The following is a 24,070-nucleotide window of genomic DNA, read 5'->3' on the forward strand; positions in this document are numbered from 1 at the left end:
CCCCACTATTGCTCCTCAGCCACAAAGAGGCTTCTCTATTTACCATCACTCGGGGCAGGAGTCATTTCTTCGCTCAACATCATAATCATCGCACCAGCAAAGATGGCCGCTCCTCCTCCACCAGGGGCTGTAGCCCCTTCACCATACACTCTCTTCGACAGAATCAACCATATATCGGCTGACAGCGATGATTTATTCAATCTCATCGAAGACCTCGAGCAGCATGTCGACGCTTCTGCCGGGTGGCGTTGGCACGCCGCGCAGACCCAGATCAAGCAGAACAACGTTTACAAAACATACAAAACCTTTCTCACCGGGCTACAACTCGTCAATCAAGACTTCACCGAAGATGAAGAGGAGCTTGCTATGTTTCCGGTCGACAAGGCTGAGTGCTTCAAACGCATGAAACTGTAGGTCACCAGCTGGTGAACGCTCGTTGGAGTCATCTACTAACGCCTGATAGCTACATCCTCTTCATCGCTAAGTTTGGCCGCGGAGTACGCCGAGGAACGAAGATCTCTTACCGTGGACTTGTAGGGCATCGAATGCCACTGATGTTCTGGTACAAGAGAATTCACACCAAACGGGGCAGCACTACGGCAGCCACTCAGTCTCAACTCTTCAACGCCATCACTGAAGCTATGCGCTATGCGACCTCCAAGTTTGGACTTACCCTCGGCCGAGTTACGTCGTTTTCCCAAGTCGGAATCCCCGAGTTACGTCAACTTATCGATTATGATACTCTCAACGCGGTTTCCATCGAGGTCACTGAAGGCCATCATCTGGCATGGTGTATTGCCCGCGTTTGCGCTGTGCGTCCCGGGTCTATCGGAATCAGTGGTCAACGAACGGTCAACACGAATGATCGGCCCTTTCTCACCTGGGGTGATATCGAGATCACCCGGTTGGACAAAGGGAGATTCCAGGCTCGCATAACCTTCAGAAACCTGAAGACCAACTACCCGGATCCCGAGAAAACATTCCGACAGAAGGGAAAATACTCGTCACTCACCTGCGTTATCAACTCACCCACGAACATTGACAACCTGATTTTCTCTATTCCTCACCGTCTTCTTGTTCTTGCGCTCCGCCGTCAGATCATCGATAGTGTCACGACGATCGATGAGCTTATGCGCGGGAATCAACGCAATATTACAGTAGGCTATCAAAGTTTATATGCTAAACCCAAGCTGATTGTCTACAGATCAATCATGAGCATCTGCCGAAACCGGTCATTCTGGCTAGTAAGCCTCGGGGGTTGGGGACAATTGACGAACCAGTCACCGTTAGCGCATTGAGTGAATACCTCAAGCGACGCGGGTCTAAGCTTGGCTATCCAGAGGCGCTCAACTTCTATTCTATCCGCCGCAGAGCAGCCGACGATCTCACCCGACAGCTTGGCCGCGATGCTGCACGAGCCATCATGGATCATGACCCCGATTCACGAGTACTTGAAAAGTATTACCTATCGCTCGGCGATGCTGTGGACGTCTCCCGAATCTCATTGAATGAGGATACTAGTCACCTAGGTAAGAAATAGTATCCTACCTAATGGAAAAAGCTAAATTGATCTAGGCTTCGAGGGGTATTCTCACCAGATCGATCAAGAAACCACCCTGGCTGCCAATGTCCTCTCAAATCAAAAGGCCCGAGAGATCCACGGGCCCGCTGTCAATGCGCTGATGGTGAAGCTGATGTCATCTGACCCAGGTTTCCCATATACGGCTTCAAATGCCGAGTTGAAGAACTACAAACGCCGCATTCGTAAGGTGGCGTTGGATTCACTTTTGGGCATTGAGGTTCAGAAGCAACGAGAACGAATGACCAAGATGGACTTCGACAGTCGATTGAAACACCTCAATGATTCCAAGTTGATGGATGTGGTTATGGAAAAGGCTCGAGCTCAGTTGACCCTTGGTGATACCGATCACCTGGATGAAGAAGACGATAATCCAGCTATCGACGATGAGACACAGCAAATCGTTCACGGCCTTGAAGAAAAGGCAGAACCGGACCTCGAGGAACAAGCCATCGATGGTAGTCACCCCAGCGAGGTTCATCGCGAGCTAGATGGCGATGGCCGCGAGGATGAAGACGAGGGTGATGCTGGCGGTGACGGTGACAGTCGCACCAACCCTGAGGCGATCGAGGTTGATTATGAAACCGCCGTCCGGACGTTCATGCATGCGCTTCTCGATGATACATTGACTCAACACAAGGACTTCAAGAACAACCCCACCGTTTGTCCACTATGTCAAGAGGATGATACCATTACCGATCCAGCGGTCAAGGTAAGTCCTTATGTTTGATATATAATCTTATTTACTAAGATGTTATAGGACAAGGTTTGGAGTGCTCAGATCAAGCTGAACGACCATATGAAAACGGTATTCCATACACCTCGGGCAAAGTGGATCCGTCGTGTTGAGGCCAATCACCATGTTGATGCTGGCGGCAACGGTACAAATTGCCCTTACTATGAGCGAGTTGGCATTACTCGATCGTTCCTCCTAGTCGGCTCACTGGTAAGACACATTGAGACTAACACAGATGTCAATCACAAGGCCTTTGCACAGGAGGACGGGTGGTTTACACCAGGTTGGGCAAGTCATCCACAAGCCAAATCAGCTTCATCCCGGCAGGTGAAGGAAGAGAAAGCTGCGTTTCGCAAACAGGCAGCATTTCTCAATATTCCGTACTCAAGCGAGCAGTCGATTGACCCTTGCCCTCATGAGAGTATTCCGGGTGCTGTCCGAGCTCCTGGACCGTCACCTATCACTCCAATTCCTGGCGTATACTGGCAAACTGGCGATGACATTCGGTTCGAGCCAGGCCCGTCAGCCCTTGACGCCGAATTCGCCGCTCTCACAGTTTGGACCAGTCAACCACCTGCCACCTCCCCCCCGATCCCTGCCCACCTGAGCAATCACATCATCATGGTGAGCCCCTTGACTGGAGAACCAGTTGAGCAGGTCAACAAGAAGAGAGCGCGCGAGGCGATTGAGCCGTCTGCGACAAAGAGACCCCGACGCGATGATTGAGTGCTTTGGAAGAGGACGAGGAATTATGATGTGGTGAACGGTTGTGGTGATGGGCAAATTACTGTAACGATAGTTGCGTGACAGTGGAGGGACGTCTTTTCTTTTTTGGGGGCTCTGGCGATGGGCGAATCGCTGTGATGACAACTGGGTGACAGTGGATTGAAGTCTTTCTTTTGGTATGTATTGATAGGGATTCTGTAAAATTAGTGAGGTATCTGGAACGTGAGTCCGTAACGATAGCATTACAATACTGTAAAACGCGAGTGAGCCAGTTGAAAGCTACAAAGTGTGTTATTTTATAAAAGTAGAGATATTGAGTAACTAAGCTATCTGGGTATGGACAAAAGCCATTTTTAGTTCTTAATGGAAGGCGTTAATGCTAACCACTATACTATAATTACTTCTAACTCGATTGTTGAAGACGTAGACGTTGTGTCCATAATAGAATCACATTTCAATAGCAATATTTATTCCTCAGCTTAGATAGGACTCCCCTTCTCGTTTTTCTTGCTTTTAAAATGAAGCCATCGCTCCTCTCAGTGTTGTCAGTCAACCTTGGCCGTCCTATTCAGTTGATCATTGGGAATACGCAAGTTCACAAAAGGAAGGTACTGACTCTTTATTACGGAAGGCGCCAACGTTGAACACCACCATGGTGGATGGAGGTGACAAGTCCACCACGAACCAGGCAGGGCAATCGGAAACCGATTCAGACCAGCCTTGTGCAATACATGCTTGAGTTCGTCCACGTCAAGAACAGTACGGCCTTGAATATTCAGTCGGTAGTGCGTGGTAGCGCACAGGCTACTGCAACGGATTGTCCTGGCAAGCGTCCTGTCGACCAATCTGGATTCGCCCAGCACGAAAGAAGTGGCGATGGCAACCGTCATGACAACGGTTATGAAAGCGCTGCTGTGATGAAAGCTCTTGTGTTGATTTGATCTGTATATTGGGAACCTGCGCCTTGAAAAGACTAAAAAAAAAAAAAGAAATTTAAAAAAGAACCTGTCATGAAAACATTTCTCGACGAAGCCAATGCGAAAATGTGTCCATGGACCACTGAGACAGCCAATGCTGCTGTCAAAGACTTTCGGGATGTTGCATCACAAGTACAGTTCATCGACACGGCCACAGAACAGCACGCTCAACGGGCTAATGGTTTGACTGACGCTGCCATTGCCCAGAGTACCAAGGTTTCTTTCTTTATCGGAAACAGCATTCCCCTTCTTGTCTATGGTTCTTGACATCAGGTCACTGTCCCTCCCAGTGTTGTAATTCTGGGATCCAGACCACGGCGCCAGGGCGTCAAAAGATTTGGCCGCCAGGAGCACAAGAGACGAAAAGATTTAGTTACCTTATGCCAGTTTAGACTACCGATTAGGCTAGTTCTATTGCTTTCCCCAAACCTTAGACGATAATTCTTTAATCCAATAGTATGCCGAGGAACCTACAGATATCCCCTATGCCGTCGCATCCGATGTCCATTTCTTTCCCGAAATCACACCCCTTGGCTTCAGCCGTAAATCTCAATCATTTGGAACAGAGTAATCAACAAATAACCCCTCTTCTCAACGTGCGCATCGAGGTCAAATGTTGGGAAGTGGTAGAGACAGTGGCAGAGTAGCCGTTATCCTGACGGGAATTCTAGCATGGAGACCTATCAAAGGACAGCCTTCGCAGAGTGCCTCTGATGCCAGGCCAATTGAGCCACTGGCGATGTGCGTTGGCTACCCAGGCGATATTGATCAAAGACTGAATCTCGGTCTTCGTTAATTCATCAAAAAATACAAAAAGAAGGGGACAATAGCGGATTCTAACCGCTTGAGCTGGACGAACAGGGAATCGAACCCTGGACCACTCCCAAGTTATTCAGATGAATCATGCTAAGGGAGTATTATACCACTAAACCATTCGCCCGAATTGGATGAACACTGCCTTCGTAATAGTCTACTAGAAGCAACAGTCCTTAGCCCAGCAGATCAATAGTCTAACCTCTACGCTTCTTAATTGTCTACCTTTAGGGTACAATTTAAACTTTAACCCTAACCAAGTTCGCTCGAGCACTCACAGGGGAACAGCGGATTACAAAAACATTGAGCAAGATGTAAGATGGGACAGAGGACAAAGATAATCTCAAGGTAGAACTCTGCCTTTACGATTTTCACACTGACAAATGAAAGAAGGATTTATTTCTCTAGTACTCAGTTAAATGAGTGTGGTTGATATATCCAGTACATCAATGTGGATGAGATCGGCTACGGAAACGACAGAATTCATTGCTATTCCTTCCCTCTCAGAGCTCTCAGAGACGTCTCAAACAGCTCAGCAAGAGGGGCTTCTATTGCCTCACAATCATTGTCTTCCTAGACAAGGTGGCCATAACGATCCATCCAAGGATCGCTTTCAAAATACTTCCAAGCCACAACGATACCGTATTCAGGGGCAATAAGCTTCTCAAAGTCAAGCTTGAGGTTAGTGATAGCAGGGTGAGTGGCAGGAGCTTCCTCCTTTAGTGAGGCTGGTCCGTTCCACTCAGTTCGAAGTCTAGCGCGAGTCATCGTGATAACCTCCATTGTGCCGGAAGGTGGTGCTGCAGGATGGTGCTCGCTAACGTAGGACCATTGATCGCCATTTCGTACAGCTAGACCGTGTAGGTTTAGTCCCTTGGAAAGCCTTTCACGCCCATCGCGGCAGAACTCATACTCTTGAAGAGCTTGACAAAGTACGTCATCGTTGACTGGCAACTGGACATACCGCTCATAGCTATCAAATTGCTCCTTCACCCACTTTTTGTTTCGGCAATCCTGGTATTCAGCATATCGGCTTAGGTCAAGCTCGGGGGAGTCCATAGGCTTCTTTGAAGGAGAGTCTTCAGGCATAGCGGTAACAGACGCATCGTCGGAAGGACTGCCCTTCAGCTCATGGAAAAAGAGAGACCTGAAAATATTTGCACGTGAAATGAACTTACCCGAGGCGTCATACGGGGGGAAGCACCACTCAGGCGACGGCAGGCTGTCTCTTAGGACGATCCTTAAAAAGTTTTGACGCCCCACCTCCTCCACGAAACGAAGGCAGTCAGGGTCTGAATCATCATCGGTGATGGAAGAACTCAGGTTCTGAATCTGTCGATGCCGCTGCTGAAACGCAGACTGATCATATCGGTCAATGTTTTCCATCATACAGTGATCAGCAAGGATACTGAGACCTTTCAAAATAGCCCAATAGAGCCCGGGGATGGTGTTTGCATCAGCATGTTCCGGGGTCTGTGCAAGGTTGTCGATGGAGATTTTGAGGTTTTCCAGCTGGTTCTGGATGACATCGTTCTTGAACTGCTTTACAGTCTCTTCAATCTGGACTTGAATGGGGTGCCCTTCGGCTTCGTCGATAGTCTGTTGTGGATTTCGGTCCATACTGACGACTGGGATCGAGGCAGAGATACTTTATCTATGAATGGTGGTAGTTGTGAAGGTTGATGTTTGATAGGCTGTAGTAGTCGGTGGTTGATTGTTTACACTGCTGTGTTTGGGATTCGAAATCTATGTGCCGCCATGTCTCGAATATATAGCCATAAACCTATTAACTGACCCAGCAGTTGTTCGTAACCCAAGTGCATCGGACGTCTGAACAGGCTATGTGTTACAGGTGACCTTGAGCGAGTTTAGGCGAACATAGTAGAACATTGAACAAGCTCTTGGACCTTGTGTTATAGATAGTTGCCCAACTAGAATGTTATTTAGAACACAAAGTAAACAGTCAATTTGCACAAGTAGAATAGGAAGAAAGCGTGTTCTGTACGGAGCGTAATTAATGGTCTACCCTAGCTCCGGTGATTTACACCAAACGCATTCAAGTTACTACGTTTATGGTACATCTAGTTTCTTAAACCGAATATAGAAAAGAATAATAGAATGAACACAACACTACTGTAAACACGTCTATTCGGATGTTATCTGCTGATGCTCTAATCAATGTAGAACGGAAGATTAATTCAACAGCGTGAAGGCATTACGCTATGGTACAGCCACTTATAGCAATTTCTGCAATAACACAAGCAACTAGAACGAATAAACGTTGAACTACCGATGGAAATAGCCTGAAGCAACTCAATTTGACTGTTGAACCCCATCCACGATGTCCAAGCCCACCGTAGGAACCTGGTACTTGGCTCTTGCTCGCAGTAAATAATACAAAGCTCCGGCAACAGTCCACCCACTCATGACGACAATAGAATAATTCATGTTCTGCGCTGTAACTGGCATAGCAGAGGGGAATGTACTGAAGACTACAACGACTGTAATCCACAATAGGCTGATGACGTTGAGTATAGGGCCTGCAATTCGTCCCAGCTTGAAAGGACCAAAGCCATCAGCTGCTGCAAGCCGTCGTCTTGCAAAGAGCATAGCAATGATGGGAAGGGCATAGCTGGTATACATGCCAATAATGGCCATAGATAGAAACGCGTTGAAAGCTGTTGTGTTACCGAGGTAGATAAATCCAAGAAGCATTTGCAAAGCGGTTGTCACTGCAACAGCATAGACCGGAATCTTCTGTCGCTCGTTGACTTTGCTGAGATGCTTGTCAAATGGCGTAGACTTGTCTCGAGCAAAGGCCCATAGAGTTCGTGAAGTGGATGTAACGCCTGCAACGGTTGCAGCAGTAGCGATGCATACAATAATAAGAGACAGAAGAGTGGTGCCCACATTGCTCTTTGTTGCATCGAGGAATATCTGTATGAAGGGATATCCAGTCGGGGTTTTTAGAAGAGTCTCCAGAGAGCCAGTCGAGAATAGAAGTACGACCACGTATACAAGACCAATCAATGCGTTGACACCAACACTGCCAACCATGGCAATGGGGACATTCTGACTTGCATTGGGCATCTCTTCTGCTAGATGGCACGCAGCATCATATCTGGGAGGGTTAGCAAGTAGGCAAAAGAAGGGCAGAAGAAGAATACATACCCTAGGAAAGGGTACACGGCACTCAAAAGGCCGACAAGCCATGAAACGCCATCATCGCTCCACCCACTGTAGTTAGTAACCTCTGTAAAAACAAAAGAAGCAGAGTTCTTATGGGCCATAACGCCAAGAACGATAACAACGGCAAAGAATCCAACAACGTGGATGATACCTGCAGCGAATATTAATAGGCGGCATGATTTAGCGTATTGATACTGACCGGATACGGTATTGTGTAACGGCAAGGCTCTGTGACCCCAGACGTTGAGCACAAAAGCATAGAACAGAATAGCCCAGTAGAACAAAAGACCTTGCCACCGCTGTGGTATGTATGAGGAATCGTTGACGATGACAAGAGCTTGTGCCTGAAGACCAGCGGCAAAGGCAGCCGAGGCTGTCAAGACCACTTGCCCCCCTACGCAAGTCCAGCCGGTCATAAACGATGCGGGCGATCGGATCGACGAGGACGTGAGAGCTGCCACCCAGTGGTACTGTCCTAGCGCAAGTTAGCGAGGAGTATAATCATAAAAACCGTTGTTGACCTGCCTCCTGCTGTAGGGTATATAGACGCAATCTCACCCAGTGAGCTTGCAATGCACAGTGAGCAGATAGCTGAGAGGACACTGAGGTTTATAAGTGGTGTGTGCAGTCACCGGAAAGATAACACGTACTAATTGTAGAAAAGACATGGTGCTCCTCCATTGATCAAAGCTGTAGCGATGACAGTTGACAAAGCTTCCCAAGTTGCCATGAGACAGACGCATAATGCGCCCAGAGAGAACAATGAATATTCTCGACGTAACTCCTGGGCATGGCCGAGCTGTGCAAGACGCAAAGCATCTTCGTTCGTGGCAATGGCTGTGTTTCTGTCCTCGACAGCATTTCCGTTGTCCTTTACAGAAGCCATCTGATGTTTCTCGAGGTCTGCATCGTATTTTTCAAAGGTAGAAGACATTTTTAAATGATATAAATTCTCGCGGTCAGCTCGGAACGTCGCTGCGCTGGCCATGTATAAAAAGGAATTGATAAGAAGACGTACGCAGTCTACCGGCACTTACAGGCCGATAAGACGCTAGCCAGGGAAGGAAGTTGGATGAGAGATCGTTACTGATAACGCGGGGAAGTTGAACGCTAAGACCTAAGTTGGTGTAGATGAAGATAAGGCTGCTGGGGGAATGAGTCAGGTTCCGCATTCCGACAGTTTTAATACCAATGCTCGGAAATGTTTTCCGAGGACATTCCGATATCTCGTCAAGTATTTGAGACCTGCAAAACTCATTCTTATCTTCCAAGCATAATCATTCTGACTGTCCTCTCTTCCTCCCAATCACCTAATTATCCATCATGGCTTTCCCTCATCCCCTCTCTGCGTTAAGCAGTAGGGAAACGAACCTTGCACGAGACATTGTCAAGGAAGCACATCCTGGTTCGATATTATACTTTAGACAATCCTATCTCTTTGAGCCGCCCAAAGAGGAAGTTCTGAAGTTTCTAGAACTTGAGCACTCTGGGAACTTGCACACGACATCTCCGCGACCTGACCGTTGCGCTCAAGTGTTCTACGACATCATTGGTGGAGATCAGCAAGCGCAGTATTATGAGTCGGTAGTTGATCTGACTCAAAGGACCATCGTTGAGCAGGAGGTCATCAGCCCCGAGCATCAATCAAGTCTTACTATGTGAGTATATAAGCAACTACCCAGGTGCTTTACTAATTCGACTAGGCAAGAGTTTGACACTGTCGTGAAAGCTGTTCAAGAATCCGAGTTGTTCAAGGAGAAGCTCGGCAAAATCAAGCTGCCCACTGGATTCGAGCCTGTTATTGAGCCTTGGCCTTACGGTGCGCCAGATATTCAAGATGGCAACACACGTTATTTTCAAGCCCTCATTTTCGCTCGCGATACGAGAAAGGGCCCAGACACCAACTTTTACTCGCATCCAATCCCTCTTATTCCTGTTATGGATGCCAGAACGAAGAAGATCGTTCGCATTGAAGAAGCGGCCACTGGTGGTAAGGGCGACAGTCTGACGGCTAAGACGCACGCGCCTGGTCTGCTTGATCACTGCAAGTCCGCAGAGTATGTCCCCGAGCTTCTTCCTGGGGGCACTCGGCAGGATTTGAAGCCTTTGATGGTCGTGCAGCCGAATGGACCCAGCTTTTCTGTTGAAGGCAACCTTGTTCAGTGGCAAAAGTGGCGGATGCGTGTGACATTCAATCCTCGTGAAGGAGCTGTTCTGCACGATATCCGATACGATGGTCGGCCGATTATGTACAGATTGAGTATCAGCGATATGGTAAAATGAGTCCGCCCGTTTGATAGCTCTTCTGACAATTTCTAGACTGTTCCCTACGCTGACCCACGGCCGCCTTACCATCGCAAGCAAGCCTTCGACTTTGGTGATGGTGGTCTCGGCAATGCCGTTAACAATTTGACACTTGGGTGTGATTGTCTTGGAGTCATCAAGGTATGATAGATGTCTATGCTGAATTTGATTAGGTCTAACATCATCCTAGTATTTCAACGGTGTTCTTATTGACTCCGACGGGACTGCCGAAGACACAAAGAACGTCATCTGTCTTCACGAACAAGACAACGGCATCAACTGGAAACATACCGACTGGCGCACTGGCCGTGCCGTTGTAACACGACGTCGAGAACTTGTCATCCAGTTTATCATTACTCTTGCCAACTATGAGTATATCTTCAATTATAAGTTCGACCAATCAGCCGGCATTGTCGTGGAGGCCAGAGCAACAGGAATCGTCTCGGTTGTCAACATCGATCCTGGTAAGACAAGTGACTGGGGCAATGTTGTTAGTCCTGGAGCATTGGCGCAGAACCATCAACATGTCTTTTGCGTGCGTATGGATCCCGCGGTTGATGGAAATGAAAACACCGTGGTTCAGGAAGAGAGTCTCCCTCTTCGGATGGACCGTCGGACAAATCCCAATGGCAACCTATATGAGGTGCGGAAGACGCAGATCACTACCTCCCAAGGCGTCGATGCAGCACCTTTTAACAACCGAGTTTTCAAGGTACAGAACCTGAATAAATTGAATCCCATCACCGGTAACCCAGTAGGATACAAGGTTACCCCGCCACCAACCCAGCTCCTGCTAGCCGACCCGAACAGCGTCCAGGCCAAACGTGCTTTATTCGCCAAGCATCACCTCTGGGTTACCAGGTACAAGGACCACGAACTATATGCTGGAGGAAGGTATACACTTCAGAGCAAGATTGAAGTGGGTGGTGTCAGCGACGCAGCAGATCGCAATGAAGATGTTCTGAATCAGGATATCGTTCTGTGGAGCGTCTTTGGACTTACGCACAATCCTAGGATTGAGGACTGGCCGGTTATGCCTGTGGAGATGCTTCAGTTGCATATTACGCCTTCAGACTTCTTTACAGGGAACCCGTCGATTGACGTGCCTTCGGATAAGGATATTGGATCGAGGTTAACGTCTGGATGTTGTAGAGATGAAGTTAAACTCTAGATTACTTCAGAAAGTATGTATTGATAGATCAGTCGTATATATCATCTGGTACACTATACTTTCATCCCAGATTACTCTATTGTCTGCTGTTGATTCAGTCCTGGAAGACAATGAATAGGTCTTGCTATGTGGTCCAATACGTAATTGATATCAGTAAGGCAATCAACTGCCGAGCATAGCTTGAGACAATAGTCAGCTGACAGAATCCTTCAGCTCCGCCCGGCTGCGCAAATGCTACAGTAAGTTCTTTTCTACCTACATAACGATAAAAGATCAGCGGCGATTACTAGACGGTGATTGCCAGAAAGAGCAGAGCTGAATTCAGCTCAGTACGTGTTAGCCAATAAGACAAGAGCGCACGGACTGTTTCGAGAATTCTTACCGCTTTAGGTTGTAAGCTTAGTCGCGGGGGAGGGCGGCAGATGAAGATCTTCACGTAAGATATGTCTGTTCCCTTTGCGAAGGGATCTAACGTGATTTACTGTGTTTTCCTTACTTTTAGCTCCTTATTACGTCACGTGTAAACGAACTTTCTTTTGTGTAAGCTTTCTATTAGGGTCTTTTTAGATCCTTCTTTTTAAAAAGCTAGACTGTAACCTTCTCTTTACAGGGATACATTAAGTCTAACTGTAGTGTATATAGCTAGTGCATTTTGCATCTATATATAGCTCTAAGTCTATACTGTAATCTTAAGGAATAGTTTCTAACGGTAAGAGATCTTTCTACCTCTAATAATATAATAAGCTAGGTATCTTAGCTATTATTTCTACTATCTAAGGAAAGTTATACTTACTTACTGTATATATAGCTTATAAAGTAGCTTATAGTCTAAGATTGCTAGTCTAACCTATGTAAGGTTATAGGAGTAATACCTGTATATCTTAAATACTAGGTATTTTATAAATAGCAGGGACCTTAGGTTCTAGTCTATATACCTTTAGATTCTTTAGTATTAGTTTAGAGATAACCTATCTAGGTTAATAAGGGACTAGTTACTCTTATACTAGACTTACTTATAACTCTAAGGCCTAAGGGCTATTCTATTAGTTATTGTAGTTTATGGTTTTTTCTGGTGGTTTTAGAGAAGGTTATGTAAACTAGCTTAAGGGAAGTAAGGTTAAGGACTTCTTTATATAGCCTGTATAACTAAAGGTTTAGAGGAGTTATTTTATAAGTATTATGCCTATATTAATAAAGTTTACTTTATTCAAGTTACAGTTATAGTAGCTTATTGTATTAATATTAGAAAAGTATATTTTTTAGGTGTATAACCTTAATTAGTCTTAAGTAAGATATTAGGATAAGGTTTAAGTTAAAAAAAAAAAAAAAATAAGATATGTTTGTATTGGGAATCTAAAGTTTAATTGGAAGTTGCAGCGATATACCGAGATCAACAGGACTTCCGTTGACTGATGAGATAACTTCTCAGGGAAGAGAGAACAATGTCTATAAAAGGGCGGCATGAAACTACCATTTTCTATTATCATCATCCGACATCACAACGATTCTTATACCACGCAACTCAAGAATCCAGCTACGCAGCCTTTTCACAGTATGAAGTTCTCCCTTGCAACTGTCACAGCTCTTGTAGCTGCTTCCGCCCCAACAGCCATGGCCGCTGACTGGAAGTGCAACGGCTCCTGGAACGACGGCGGCCTCAAGCGCCTGTCCTTCAAGTTCCAGGGCTACTGCGAGGACCGATCTGGACAGTGTTTCCTTTCTGCCATCCGAGGCAAAGGCCTTACGGTTCACAACTGGCAGGCATGGAAGACCGATGACAATGGTTGGTGGCAGGTTGACTTGAGCACTACTGCCGGGTAAGTGACGTCGAACTTACAAGCGAATGTATGACTAATAAACTGTTTTTAGGCTTGCTTGGCAGGTCAACAATGCCATTGAGCAGGTTACTGGTTCCTGGAGAGGATGCTGGCCGAACCAGTAGATGGGGCCGGAACAACGCAAAAGTCCGGTTTCGATGCCTTGAGCTTCTTTTAGAATTCTTCAAACCTAGTGGTGGGGCTGGACGAAAGCCGTAGTACTGTCTTTTAGTTGTATCTCTGCTTTTGGCCTGCGGTCACAGCTTGTGGAGGCTCTATGGTTCTTGTTTAAGATCTTGTTAGTCAGATTGAAATTTACTTACAGACAATACTGAATACTTTACTCAAATCGATGTCTTACTCTGGGAGTAACAAATGGCTCAGGCGGCTTACTGTAACTATCCTTTTCCATGACGCAAAGCACGTAATACAGTCCAAACATCAAACCACCTGACAGCACGGTTTCCAGTACATCTACATAGCCTTTAACTCAATTGCCACCGGGAATTTTCGCATTGCCATGGATTTCAATGTAACGCTGCAGGTGGGGGCACATCTGACTGCCAAAACGTGTTCCTCGGTCTGTTGACTTTCCAATTGGCCCTTCACTCGTCATCGGAGGCCTTTCTCCAGTTTATTAAAAACTGCGGCTCACGTAAAGGTAACAAGCACCCATAAGGCAGTTACATGTCTGCTTACGCTCATGGAGGACAATGGGACGAGTTTGACATTGACCCACTGAGCGTTCCTTCGATCGTTCAACGTACGATATTCAGACGCAAAGCTCACAGGCTGGGGATATTTGTTGGGGTTATCAGATCTGGATACTATGACTGTCTCGATAGATTAGATCATGCACATCCAATAACCGGGACTGCTTAGTCCAGTAAAGCACAATACAAAGATTCCAGCAATGGTCAATTCAGCAAATCTCAAGTAGCATGAATACATGGCGCAAGAGAAGTTGAAAAACCGGGGAGATCTAGTCTTGACAGCCCAACACATCAATCAACGACCGGAATGTCTTATCCTCTTCCCCTGGGCACGCCAAGAGGAGCAGGGCTGACAGTGGATAGGTCGGCTGGCGGCGTTTTACCTCGTAGCCAATTAACTCAGTGGGGAACTCTCTTGGCGCTACGATTCCAAGAAAAAGCGGCCCCATTCGGATGAGAAATATTTCCTTCCGCTAAAGTACCTTTACTTTGAATGGCTTAGTTACCGGACAGTGCCGGTGCAGGGTAGTTCATCCTTTACAGTGAGTGGTACGATGAGTGTGTAAAGCCTCCGAACGTTTAATCCTCACTCTGTTATCCATCTAAAGTGGAGACGAATGGCCTGTCTTTTCCGGTTTGCATCTAGATTTGGAGTCTCGTAAAAGCAGGTCCTTATCTGGAACAGAGTCCTGAATCCTTCGAGAAGGATTCTTGCACACTGGATGTTACATCACCACGCAATTAGTTAGCATTTGCGCTTTACAAAAAGTCAACCAGAGGTGTTTTCAATCCGCTCTATAATAATTTGTGTGTTTCTTTGTTCGATTTTTGCATTGATTGTCTATTTCTATATCAACAAAATGCAGAACCAAGCAGGACCCGGACTAAAAAAGCGACTCGCATGTGATCGCTGTCACTCACGCAAATTGCGCTGCTCTGGGGACTTGGATGGTTGCTCGCGCTGTGTGGGTGACAACTCCGTCTGCATTTATAGCCCAGCGCTCAAGGTTGGAAGACCGAGTAAAGCATCCATGTCTCCAAGAAATCCCCAACAGGAGACGCAAACTATTTCTGAAACTGCGTTTTACGACGTCGATGCATTGTCTGCAGACTCGGGAATTTCCATGCCCCCATCGCCTCCACAGTTAGGGGAGAGTTGCATCACAGGTAGGCATGTCGCCAATCTTTATTCACCACGTTACTGACCGATCTAGCTTTGGACCACTCAGCCCTATTCGATTCATTCGATTTCACAAGCAACCTCGGCAATTTTAATTCCACCCATCCATTCCTCGACGTTACAACGAACCAAGACTGGGCCGTTCCCACAAGTCCACAACCCATCTCTTCGCACGACTCCATCATCGATCCACGCCTACAATCTCATGAAATCGCAACGCCAAGCCCTCTCGAGCGATTACCAAGTCTACAACAGCAACTTCTCCGTACAAGACTGCCATCCCGGGAGTCTGGTACGTCTGTCAAGTCTGTGGAGAATGCCATGAAACCGGTCCAAGAGACCCTTGGCGTTGTCACAGATTTATTAAAACAGTGTGTTAGGAAAGGCAGTGATTCTGTTTGTTCCGATTGGCAAACAGTACTGCATTTAGTATTGACGCCATTATCACTTCTTCTCACGACGTACGACCAGATACTTAGTGAGATCTGCAATTCAAAAGGATGTGCCCTCTCAGACTGCAGAATCGCAGGCCTGCAGCTGGATCCACCTCTACGACTGATCTTGCTAACTACGGTCGTGGACTACCAACTCAAACATTTATACCACACAGTACGGCTGTTCCAGTCTAAATTCATGCACTCGAGTAGTCTGGGGATAGCGGATTGTATGTCATCGGCGACCATGGCCGAGGTTCAATCCACCATTCGGTCACTGCTATCAGTTACAAGGAATACTTTACAGCAATCACAGGACATATAGATAGATCATTGAACACTTGAGTAATAGAGTGTACAAAAGCTTAATTTTATACTTACCATTTCTATATAATATTGTATAATTGTCTGTCTATAGTTATGCAGATAATGACTGTTTTTATTCTACAGCAATATGACATCCAAACCTGAAGGCCTTACTACCTTGGACAAATCGGGCCCTCCATTGTAAAAGCACAGGTCCAACAAGATATTAGCTGGATGACAGAAGACATTAGTGGGCTGCCTAATGCATATTACCTACGACCTGCTTTCTCAGCTTTTTGTACCCTCACCATTTCAGCTTGGTCAAGTTAGCATGACAGTTGATTGTCTCACCATCAAGAAGTTTATCCATAGCGAGTTGGATTGGTAGAAATAACATCAAAGTCAGTTACTGCTGAAGCTGCAATTGTTCTTAATCATATAATTACTGTTTACCTATGTCAGAACAATGTTACAAGCTCTTGACTTGGAAAGAAGGACCAAGACTATCTCAAACACACGCCTTCCTCAACATTAAACCACCCAAGTAACCTACTCTACCAAACTTACAGAAGAAACAGCCTTGATATCCCTAGAACTGAACCCGACACTAAGCCTAATATCTCCCTTAGGCACAACCCAGTCCTGCACAACAATATCCCAATAGCTCAAATCCCGACGCCTCAAGTTGAAAGAGACCTTCTTAGTCTCCCCAGGCCCAAGGTGAACCTTCTCAAACCCGCGAAGCACTTGGAGTGGACTATCCTTTTGCGGCAGAGAAGCATATAACTGGACAACAGTGGCGCCTGCGACTCGACCCGTGTTGGACACTTGGACAGAGCATTGGGCGACTGAATCCCAAAGAGAAGGATTACCGCCAAGTGCTAACGTAGCGTTGGAGGGGGGTGCGTGGGGAGAAATCTTCTTGGTTGAGGACACTACGAGCTTGGAAGAGAGGTCGAAGCTTGTGTAGCTCAGACCAAAACCGAATTCGTAAAGAGGCTCCAGCTTCTTGTTGTCAAAGTGGCGGTAGTCAATCAACAGACCTTCTTCGAAGTCACTCTGCCAGGCTGTGGCATCTTCGGCCTCTGAACCCGTCACGTTAACAATGGCTCCATTGTAATCCTCCTCTTTCTTGGCGATAGTGTAAGGGAGCTTTCCTGATGGATTGACCTTTCCAGTCAAAACATCCATAATGGAATTTCCAGACTCCTGGCCAGGATAATGCGCAGCCACAATGGCGCTGACATTAGGATTCGTGGCCCAGGGCATGATATCGGGACCACCAGAGTGTGTGACAACAACAGTGCGACGGGGGCAGCGAGAGGCGATACTATTGACGACCGATTCAGAGTTATCATCTGCAACAAGAGTCTTGCGATCAAATCCCTCAGAGGCAAATGACTTCAAGAAGACAATGCATACCTCAGGCACGGGATACAATCCGGGCATACTGCTCAAGATAGCGGTGTTGTTGGTGACGTACTGAAGTCGCTTGTTGTTCTCCTTGGCGTACGCCTTGAAGGCATCGAGGGGACTGACGATGTAACTAGGTCGACCACTGCCAGAGCCACCACCAGAAATGAGTGTTCCAATATCGATGCCATCATGCTCGCTGAATAGGGTACCGACTGAAGGATCAGCGGCGTCGTTGCCGAAGAGACCGATATTGGTGAGAGACTTGTTGAGAGGGAGGATCGAGTTTTCGTTTTTGAGCAGGACAGTTCCCGCAGCTGCAATGTCGCGGATGATGGCGGAATGGTTCCCGCGAACGTCACGACCAACCGGTGAAGGGCCGGGGTAAGGATATTTGAAGCCATTGTAAACGAGAGGCTGAGAGGATGGGTCGACAGAGGGGTATTCCTTATCCTGGCCAAGATAGAAGTAGGGCATCAAGATACGTCGTACCATACCATCTAGCTTTGATTCGGAAAGAGTTTTGTTCTTGACGGCGGCAACAAGGTTGTCACCCCAGTAGGTTTCGACAAGAGGAAGCAGAGAAACAGGTCCAGGCTGATTCATGTCAAGACCTGCCTTGACAGAGCCCAATCCCGGAGGTGTAGCTAGGAAATCAGACATGACGTAGCCCTCAAAGCCAAGCTCCTTCTTCAACAGATTGTTAATAAGATTGTCATTCTCACAAGAATACGTCTCGTTGACACGATTGTAGCCACACATGACGGAAGCGACTCCTGCATGAACCGCATCGGCGAAAGGCCAGAGGTACAGCTCGTGCATAGTGCGATCGTCAATGTTGGAAGATACCGCGTCGACCATCTTGCCGTTGATGAGAGTGGGTTTGCGTTGCGTTTCTTGTTCGTTGCCGATGAGATGTTTTGCTGTGGCCTGGACGCCAACTTGTTGAACTGCGCGAATGGTTTCGTCCATGGCAATGCCGGTGAGGTAGGGATCTGGTGAGAAGCCTTCCCAGTTGCGGCCACCGTATGGACTTCGACCTAGAGCGCCAGCAACAGGCCTGAATTGTGAGCAAAAGGCATATCATGATTTGATAAGCAACTTACCCAAGCATAACGTGAGCTCCTTTCGCCTTGAACTCCTCCGCCATTGCTTCTCCTCTCAGAGCCATCAACTGTCTATCCCAAGTGGCCGCTGTAGTGACCCCAGAAGGAAATACGCTGACTAGATCTCCGAGACGAAGTCCAATGGGTCCATCTTGGATGCACAGACCCCCGAAACCAAGACGCTTGATAGGTGCGATGTATTCTATACATGTTCCGTCAAAGCTTCCAGTGACCATCAAGGACTTTTCCTCCAGGGTCATCTTGGCAATCATGGAGTTGGCTTCATGACGTGCGTCCAGCCATTTCTCTGTGTTGATAGCTAAAATGTGAGTACTGGTGGAATTGACAGGAGGCATGAGACTTACTAGAGTGTGAGGCTTGGTCTGCCACAGTCGGCAAGACCAGAGATAATAATGTCACAAGACTGAATCGGTACATGGTCAATTGAGCTGTGAAAATATGTTGCCGAGTCGAACGTTGTGACCCTTTTCGTATGAAGGTTATATAGACAGTCCATGACCTATATCTCCTGGTCCCGCCGAGTTCCGCATAGCCCCCAAATTAGACCCAACAAATCGTAACATGCCAAGGATTGCAAGATCCTTCGTGTCGGTGCCTTTCAGCCCCGTTTTCTAGCAAGCGCCGAGATCAGATCTAGAATTACAATCACGGATCCTTCTTGGTGTTATGATTTACCTCAACATGAATTATTTCAGCCGACAGGAGATGTGACATGTCAATTGTGTACCTAGATTGCTCCACTACCAAAAATATTCATCAAACTCCTCCTGCAGGTCCATTTTTATGCCTTTCACAAGATCACCCGCCTTTCCTTTGGGCACCGAGACCTGAATCTGGTATCCCAGGTCTTTTGCCTTGTAAATCATGCACCAATTTCGGACTGGCAATGCCTCCACTTCCAAAGGTTGGCAAAACATATCCTGCTGCAATCCAAAGTCCACTTCCTCCATAGAAACCTTGGTCCAATCATCTACATACAAAGTGTCTGCTTCAAAGGCAGGGGTCAGATCCATCAATCCATTTACAGCTTGAATGGACTGAATCCATTCATCGCCCTTCTCCAGCTTGTCGGCTGTCAGTGCATTGATCCCTTGTCGAACTGCATTCGCTACTTGGCTCAGATTCGTAGATGCTGCAAGGTAAGGCGTATCGCATGCTGTAATGCAATTGCCAAAGTATTCTCCAGGTACGTTCCGAGCTCTACGTGCATCTACAATGGTGACGATGCGAGTCACTCGCGGATGAGATGTGAGCTTGGTATACACGAAGCGGTTTAGGGCTTTAAGTAAATACGCCTTGAAAGCATCCTGGGTTGAACAATTTGCAGGATGGAGCTGAGATCGTGCCTTCTCAACAAGGATGTTGAGATGCTCTGCTGTGACATTGAATCTTGCATATTCCAGGGTTTTGAAGACGATTGCATGGACCAGGGGGGCATATGCAGTTATTTTGCTGCCCAATGTAGGAGAGAATCGCTGCGACCGGCGGGGAAGTTGCTGAGGTATCTCTTTGACGGATACCGATGGGGGAAAAGCTTTGAAGCCGATTCTCTTGGTCAAAGGAGGAGGAATACATGTTTTGTCTTCAGAATACATGCCAGACCAGGTCCTCAGGAGAGAGTAAAGGGATAGCACATCACCCAGGACATGGAAAAAGCTAATGCCGAGAACAGTCTGAGCAGTGCTTAGGTAGGTCACTGTGACTTGGAACAACGGAGCTTGTCCACTCAAGACTTTCTTTGTCGAGATCCCATTGGTGAACTTCCTCCAAGAATAAGGGTGGAATACATCTTGTTTACCAAAGTACAGGGGTACAGAGTGGTACAAGTGCAGCAAAAGCTCCCCTTGTCTTGGTCTTTTGAAGCGACCAAACACAGGCGGGTAGAGTGCCAAGGCCTTTGTCAAGGATTGGCAAAGCTGATCTTTGTCCAGAGTTCCATTGATGACTAAGACCAAGTCCACTGGCATGAAATACGTATCCAGGAAGCTGAGAGGAAAGTCTCGATCGGCATTGCCGTCAGGATGGTGGATGTCAATACGCTGCATGGCGAAAAAGATTGCAAAAGTAATTACAGCGTCTCTATGGGCTAACTAGCAGCAGAGGGTACAATAAAAGCACGGCTAGATAGAGTGTCGAATCACTGGCAGTCCCTCGGCCAATTTCTCAAGAAACTGGCCGTTCAGCCCCCAAACTCCAGCGATAAACCCCCCGATCAGCAATACAAAAACGGTTATCTTGATGAAAGAATTCGCCGTCAGCCAAACATTTGCAACCTCCATGCCATAATCCCTCAGGGCCGCTCGGAAAGGGGTTTTTCCAAAGAAGCAAATGTTCATGACAAACGCACTCCTCTTGCGTTCCTTCAGACGGCGTCGTCTCATCTTGTCCACATACTTTCGTAGCATTACTGCCCGATCGTCGGCGGGGATGCCCGGGAATTGCATGATGGCTCTGCTGAGATCCACTGCATCCTCCATAGCGCAAGCGGCGCCTTTTCCAAGGAATGGCGCCATACTGGTGTCGTTAGAAGGATTCCAAGGTGTTTCGACAAAACTTACTTGAATGTTGCATCGCCTACTAGGGTAACATTATTCGAATCCCACGGGTCACAAACATCCACCATACGGAAAACATTCGCGTAGGCTGAGTCTGTGACAATGAGCTCCACTAGAGCTTTGATTGATGGATGAGTTGGATGTGAGTTTACCCGGGCGATGCATTCTGCCTTGAGCTCGTGGGGGCTCATTTCAGCCGGTGATTTAGACTGGTCATTGAAGTCTTTGAGGCGGCTGCCGAAGCCGACCATAACGTATGAGGTTTCTGGGTCGATGTGATGGGGATCAAGGCCCTTGGCATAAGGCTGATCGGGATTTTGCCATGTCATAATGGTGATTTCCTGGCCATTGGGATAAAGAACCTGGTTACTTAGTAAAGAACCGGGTGGCATCGGGGGCTACTTACTAGGCTTCCCGTCTTGTATGGAATCATGCTCTCCACCTCCCGAGTGTACGGTACTTTGAAGTAAATGATGACCAGATCCGTCTGTACCGTTTTGATACTCGGTAGTAGACCGCGTCGGACTCGGGACGTAATCCCATCAGCCCCGACAATAAGATCGCAAACATGGTTCGATCCATCAGCAAAATACGCCTTGATCGTCCCATCGCTGAGCTCCTGGTACTCGGTAAACTTCTTCCCCGTCGTCAGCCAATTCTGCGACTCGGTAAGAAGTCCCTTTCTGAGTCTGATCCTTGAAACTGCCGCTGTTCGTCGAAACTCATCAGGTAGATACGTATAGAACACATGACCATTGGGCTTCATGAAGCAAGAGTGGTAATAACCTTCCTTTGGCGTCTTGGCCACGCTGGGCAGTACCTTTGCCCATGTCTCGGGGGGTAAATGAGTTTTGAGAAGATCAAGAATCTCAAGGCTGAGTTGGATGCGATAGCCTGAGAGGCTGTCTTCGTTTTCGTAGCGCTCGTAGACGTGCACTTGGATTCCTGGTGCCGTGGAGAGTAATTGGCCGATGATCAAACCAGCGATACCACCGCCGATGACGGCTACCCGGAAAGGTTTGGAATGGTCGGCCATTTGGAATTTTGTTTTACAGAACTTGATTGAAATGTTATTCTTTATTCTGATCAAAAGCTGGATATATATGTTTTGACCTCTACAGCCGACCTCATACTGCTACCGCCCTCGGAGAATTTTGCGACCCTATCAGGCCACCCTTTTCCTTACACGAACTAGATATTCCCCCGAAGCTATATACAGTACACTGTGATGGCGATACTCAATCTTCTGATCTGGTACGATGGATAGGTCGAATCGTCGTAACAGTACAGCCAAAATAAGCCGGACCTCCTTGAGCGCAAAACTAACGTACAATCAGTAAAATATAGCAGATACATGTGTCTGCACTTACTGCTTTCCGATGCACATTCTTGATCCTGCTGAAAAGGGATACCAGTTTCTTTCGGATACCTTTTCACCAGGGCCGGGAATCCATCGTTCTGGAACGAACTTTTCGGGTTGAGGATAGACCAGAGGATCGCGGTGCAGAGCTGTGGTATCTGCCGTGACGAGAGTCTAGCTTTTCTTTCAGTAACACCATAAGACTCAGAATGCGGATGCTTACACCAGCCGGAAGTACGTAGTCTCCAATCGTCACAGAGTCGAATGCTTGCCTTGCAAAACCTTTGATTCTCATTAGCTTTCAGGCAATGTTGGTTAAAGAGGACATCTTACCGCCAGCTGCAGGAGGAAGCATCCGAAGCGTCTCGTGAATTACTGCATTGAGATAAGGCAGATTACAGGTATTTTCATCCACGATCGGATCGCTTGGAGATGTAAGAAGGTTGTCCAGCTCCTTTTTGAGAGCCTGATACGATTCCGGATTTTCAAGCAACTTCATAAGACAAAAGGTCGCAGTCACAGCAGAGGTGTCGCTTCCAGCAAGCCTTGAAGCTGTTAGCCATGAATTCACGTTGGGGGAGCTACGACTTACAGAAATACAAACATCTCAGCTTTGATGTCTTCCATGGTCAGCATGTCGGGATTCTCAGCTGAAGCTTCGAGAAGCATATCAAGCAAATCTCTTCGCTCGCTCTTCTTGTCGTTGTGGAGTCGCTTGTCAATGATACCTTGGACAATTGAATCAAGCTGTTCATCTCTAGGCTTGCCAAAGAGACTAAGCAGAGGAACGGTCTGGTACAATGCTGCCTTCTTCATGTAGTTTGTAATTCTCGTTTTGAGAGGATGGTGGCCTTGTCGCACGAGGCCGAATGAGCCGCCGAATGAGCACTCAGCCATTATATCCTGCAGTAAAAGTCAATCACCACAATACTTCATCGGGGTACGCTAATTACGGAAGCAAGACTGCTGAGAAGGTCGTAAATGTTAACAACTGCTGTACCGCCAGCAGCAGAACAGCGTTCTTCTAGAACATCTTCTAGAACCTGGACACAATTGTACATCAACGGCTCGAGAGCCTTGAGGTAGCTCATTGAAAAGCCATTGGACAAAAGTCGCCGCTACAAAAATGTCAGAAACTGAAATTCAATGACGGCAATGACTTACCCTGACGCGATACTTGGCTTTATCTCGCTCTGTGAATAACGTCGCGATGTGCGGGTTCTGTCGGTACTTTTCATACAGGGGACTCTTGTGCAGATCCCACTCAACCAAGATCTTGTGAACATAGACAGGGTCAGAGACAAGAACAAGGTTCGGGGCTAAGAGATAAGTTAGATGTCGTTGATGGATTTAATACTGATGTACTTACTGACGCACACGACCTGGCCGTACTTCTCATGAAGATCCAGCGCAAGAAAAGGTGCAGTGCCCTTAATAAAGGCAAGACGCCACGGTAAAGGTGACAGTTTGTTCCAGAATGGCCCTGGAACTTTGTGCAGGGGACCAGTAAACGCTAGAATTAGCGCCTTTAGTGCGCGCCGGAGCAGCTCCAAGCCCACTGCCAGCAAGGCCAAGGTGGTGTAAGAATACGGTAAATTCAGCATTATGGCATGTCGTGAAGGGTAAGAAATAAGGTAATGACTTATTACTCAATTGGCTGGCTTTATATG

At 47.1% G+C, this 24,070-nt stretch overlaps 9 protein-coding genes and 1 non-coding gene across 10 annotated transcripts; 4 read left to right on the plus strand and 6 right to left on the minus strand.

Moving 5' to 3' along the window:
* Positions 1-102: 102 nt before the first annotated feature.
* B0J16DRAFT_418367 (uncharacterized protein) lies at positions 103-3,041 on the plus strand (the record flags this gene model as incomplete). The annotated part of the gene is made up of 5 exons (XM_046133760.1): positions 103-389; positions 464-1,157; positions 1,205-1,529; positions 1,576-2,291; positions 2,340-3,041. The coding sequence occupies 5 exons, from the start codon at positions 103-105 to the stop codon at positions 3,039-3,041; spliced, it is 2,724 nt and encodes a 907-aa protein (XP_045979312.1).
* Positions 3,042-4,868: 1,827 nt separating this feature from the next.
* B0J16DRAFT_t294 lies at positions 4,869-4,958 on the minus strand. The gene has a single exon. It is a non-coding gene; the product is annotated as a tRNA-Ala (tRNA).
* A 328-nt stretch (positions 4,959-5,286) lies between these two features.
* On the minus strand, positions 5,287-6,451 carry B0J16DRAFT_404875 (uncharacterized protein; the record flags this gene model as incomplete). The annotated part of the gene is made up of 1 exon (XM_046132838.1): positions 5,287-6,451. The coding sequence occupies one exon, from the start codon at positions 6,449-6,451 to the stop codon at positions 5,405-5,407; it is 1,047 nt and encodes a 348-aa protein (XP_045979313.1). The 3' UTR covers positions 5,287-5,404.
* A 693-nt stretch (positions 6,452-7,144) lies between these two features.
* B0J16DRAFT_358275 (amino acid/polyamine transporter I) lies at positions 7,145-8,906 on the minus strand (the record flags this gene model as incomplete). The annotated part of the gene is made up of 5 exons (XM_046129573.1): positions 7,145-7,952; positions 8,003-8,171; positions 8,220-8,495; positions 8,546-8,622; positions 8,671-8,906. 5 exons carry the CDS (start codon positions 8,904-8,906, stop codon positions 7,145-7,147), a joined length of 1,566 nt encoding a protein of 521 aa, XP_045979314.1.
* A 400-nt stretch (positions 8,907-9,306) lies between these two features.
* B0J16DRAFT_349402 (copper amine oxidase) lies at positions 9,307-11,565 on the plus strand. The gene is made up of 4 exons (XM_046128901.1): positions 9,307-9,678; positions 9,724-10,294; positions 10,340-10,465; positions 10,515-11,565. The coding sequence occupies exons 1-4, from the start codon at positions 9,344-9,346 to the stop codon at positions 11,493-11,495; spliced, it is 2,013 nt and encodes a 670-aa protein (XP_045979315.1). The 5' UTR covers positions 9,307-9,343; the 3' UTR covers positions 11,496-11,565.
* Positions 11,566-13,011: 1,446 nt separating this feature from the next.
* Positions 13,012-13,437, plus strand: B0J16DRAFT_404877 (uncharacterized protein; the record flags this gene model as incomplete). Its single annotated transcript, XM_046132839.1, has 2 exons — positions 13,012-13,312; positions 13,365-13,437. Exons 1-2 carry the CDS (start codon positions 13,050-13,052, stop codon positions 13,435-13,437), a joined length of 336 nt encoding a protein of 111 aa, XP_045979316.1. The 5' UTR covers positions 13,012-13,049.
* Positions 13,438-14,758: 1,321 nt separating this feature from the next.
* On the plus strand, positions 14,759-16,021 carry B0J16DRAFT_404881 (uncharacterized protein). Its single transcript, XM_046132840.1, has 2 exons — positions 14,759-15,192; positions 15,240-16,021. Exons 1-2 carry the CDS (start codon positions 14,886-14,888, stop codon positions 15,962-15,964), a joined length of 1,032 nt encoding a protein of 343 aa, XP_045979317.1. The 5' UTR covers positions 14,759-14,885; the 3' UTR covers positions 15,965-16,021.
* A 473-nt stretch (positions 16,022-16,494) lies between these two features.
* Positions 16,495-18,902, minus strand: B0J16DRAFT_404883 (glycoside hydrolase superfamily; the record flags this gene model as incomplete). Its single annotated transcript, XM_046132841.1, has 3 exons — positions 16,495-18,418; positions 18,465-18,783; positions 18,830-18,902. 3 exons carry the CDS (start codon positions 18,900-18,902, stop codon positions 16,495-16,497), a joined length of 2,316 nt encoding a protein of 771 aa, XP_045979318.1.
* A 323-nt stretch (positions 18,903-19,225) lies between these two features.
* On the minus strand, positions 19,226-22,076 carry B0J16DRAFT_358278 (uncharacterized protein; the record flags this gene model as incomplete). Its single annotated transcript, XM_046129574.1, has 4 exons — positions 19,226-20,524; positions 20,627-20,976; positions 21,096-21,402; positions 21,447-22,076. The coding sequence occupies 4 exons, from the start codon at positions 22,074-22,076 to the stop codon at positions 19,226-19,228; spliced, it is 2,586 nt and encodes an 861-aa protein (XP_045979319.1).
* Positions 22,077-22,406: 330 nt separating this feature from the next.
* B0J16DRAFT_310561 (cytochrome P450) lies at positions 22,407-24,004 on the minus strand (the record flags this gene model as incomplete). Its single annotated transcript, XM_046124971.1, has 7 exons — positions 22,407-22,574; positions 22,624-22,682; positions 22,734-22,945; positions 22,993-23,303; positions 23,345-23,518; positions 23,565-23,719; positions 23,770-24,004. 7 exons carry the CDS (start codon positions 24,002-24,004, stop codon positions 22,407-22,409), a joined length of 1,314 nt encoding a protein of 437 aa, XP_045979320.1.
* Between the last annotated feature and the right edge of the window lie 66 nt (positions 24,005-24,070).

The sequence above is a fragment of the Fusarium flagelliforme genome (assembly GCF_020744385.1).
Source record: "Fusarium flagelliforme strain FIESC 12 MPI-CAGE-AA-0113 chromosome Unknown B0J16scaffold_7, whole genome shotgun sequence".
Lineage (NCBI taxonomy): Eukaryota > Fungi > Ascomycota > Sordariomycetes > Hypocreales > Nectriaceae > Fusarium > Fusarium flagelliforme.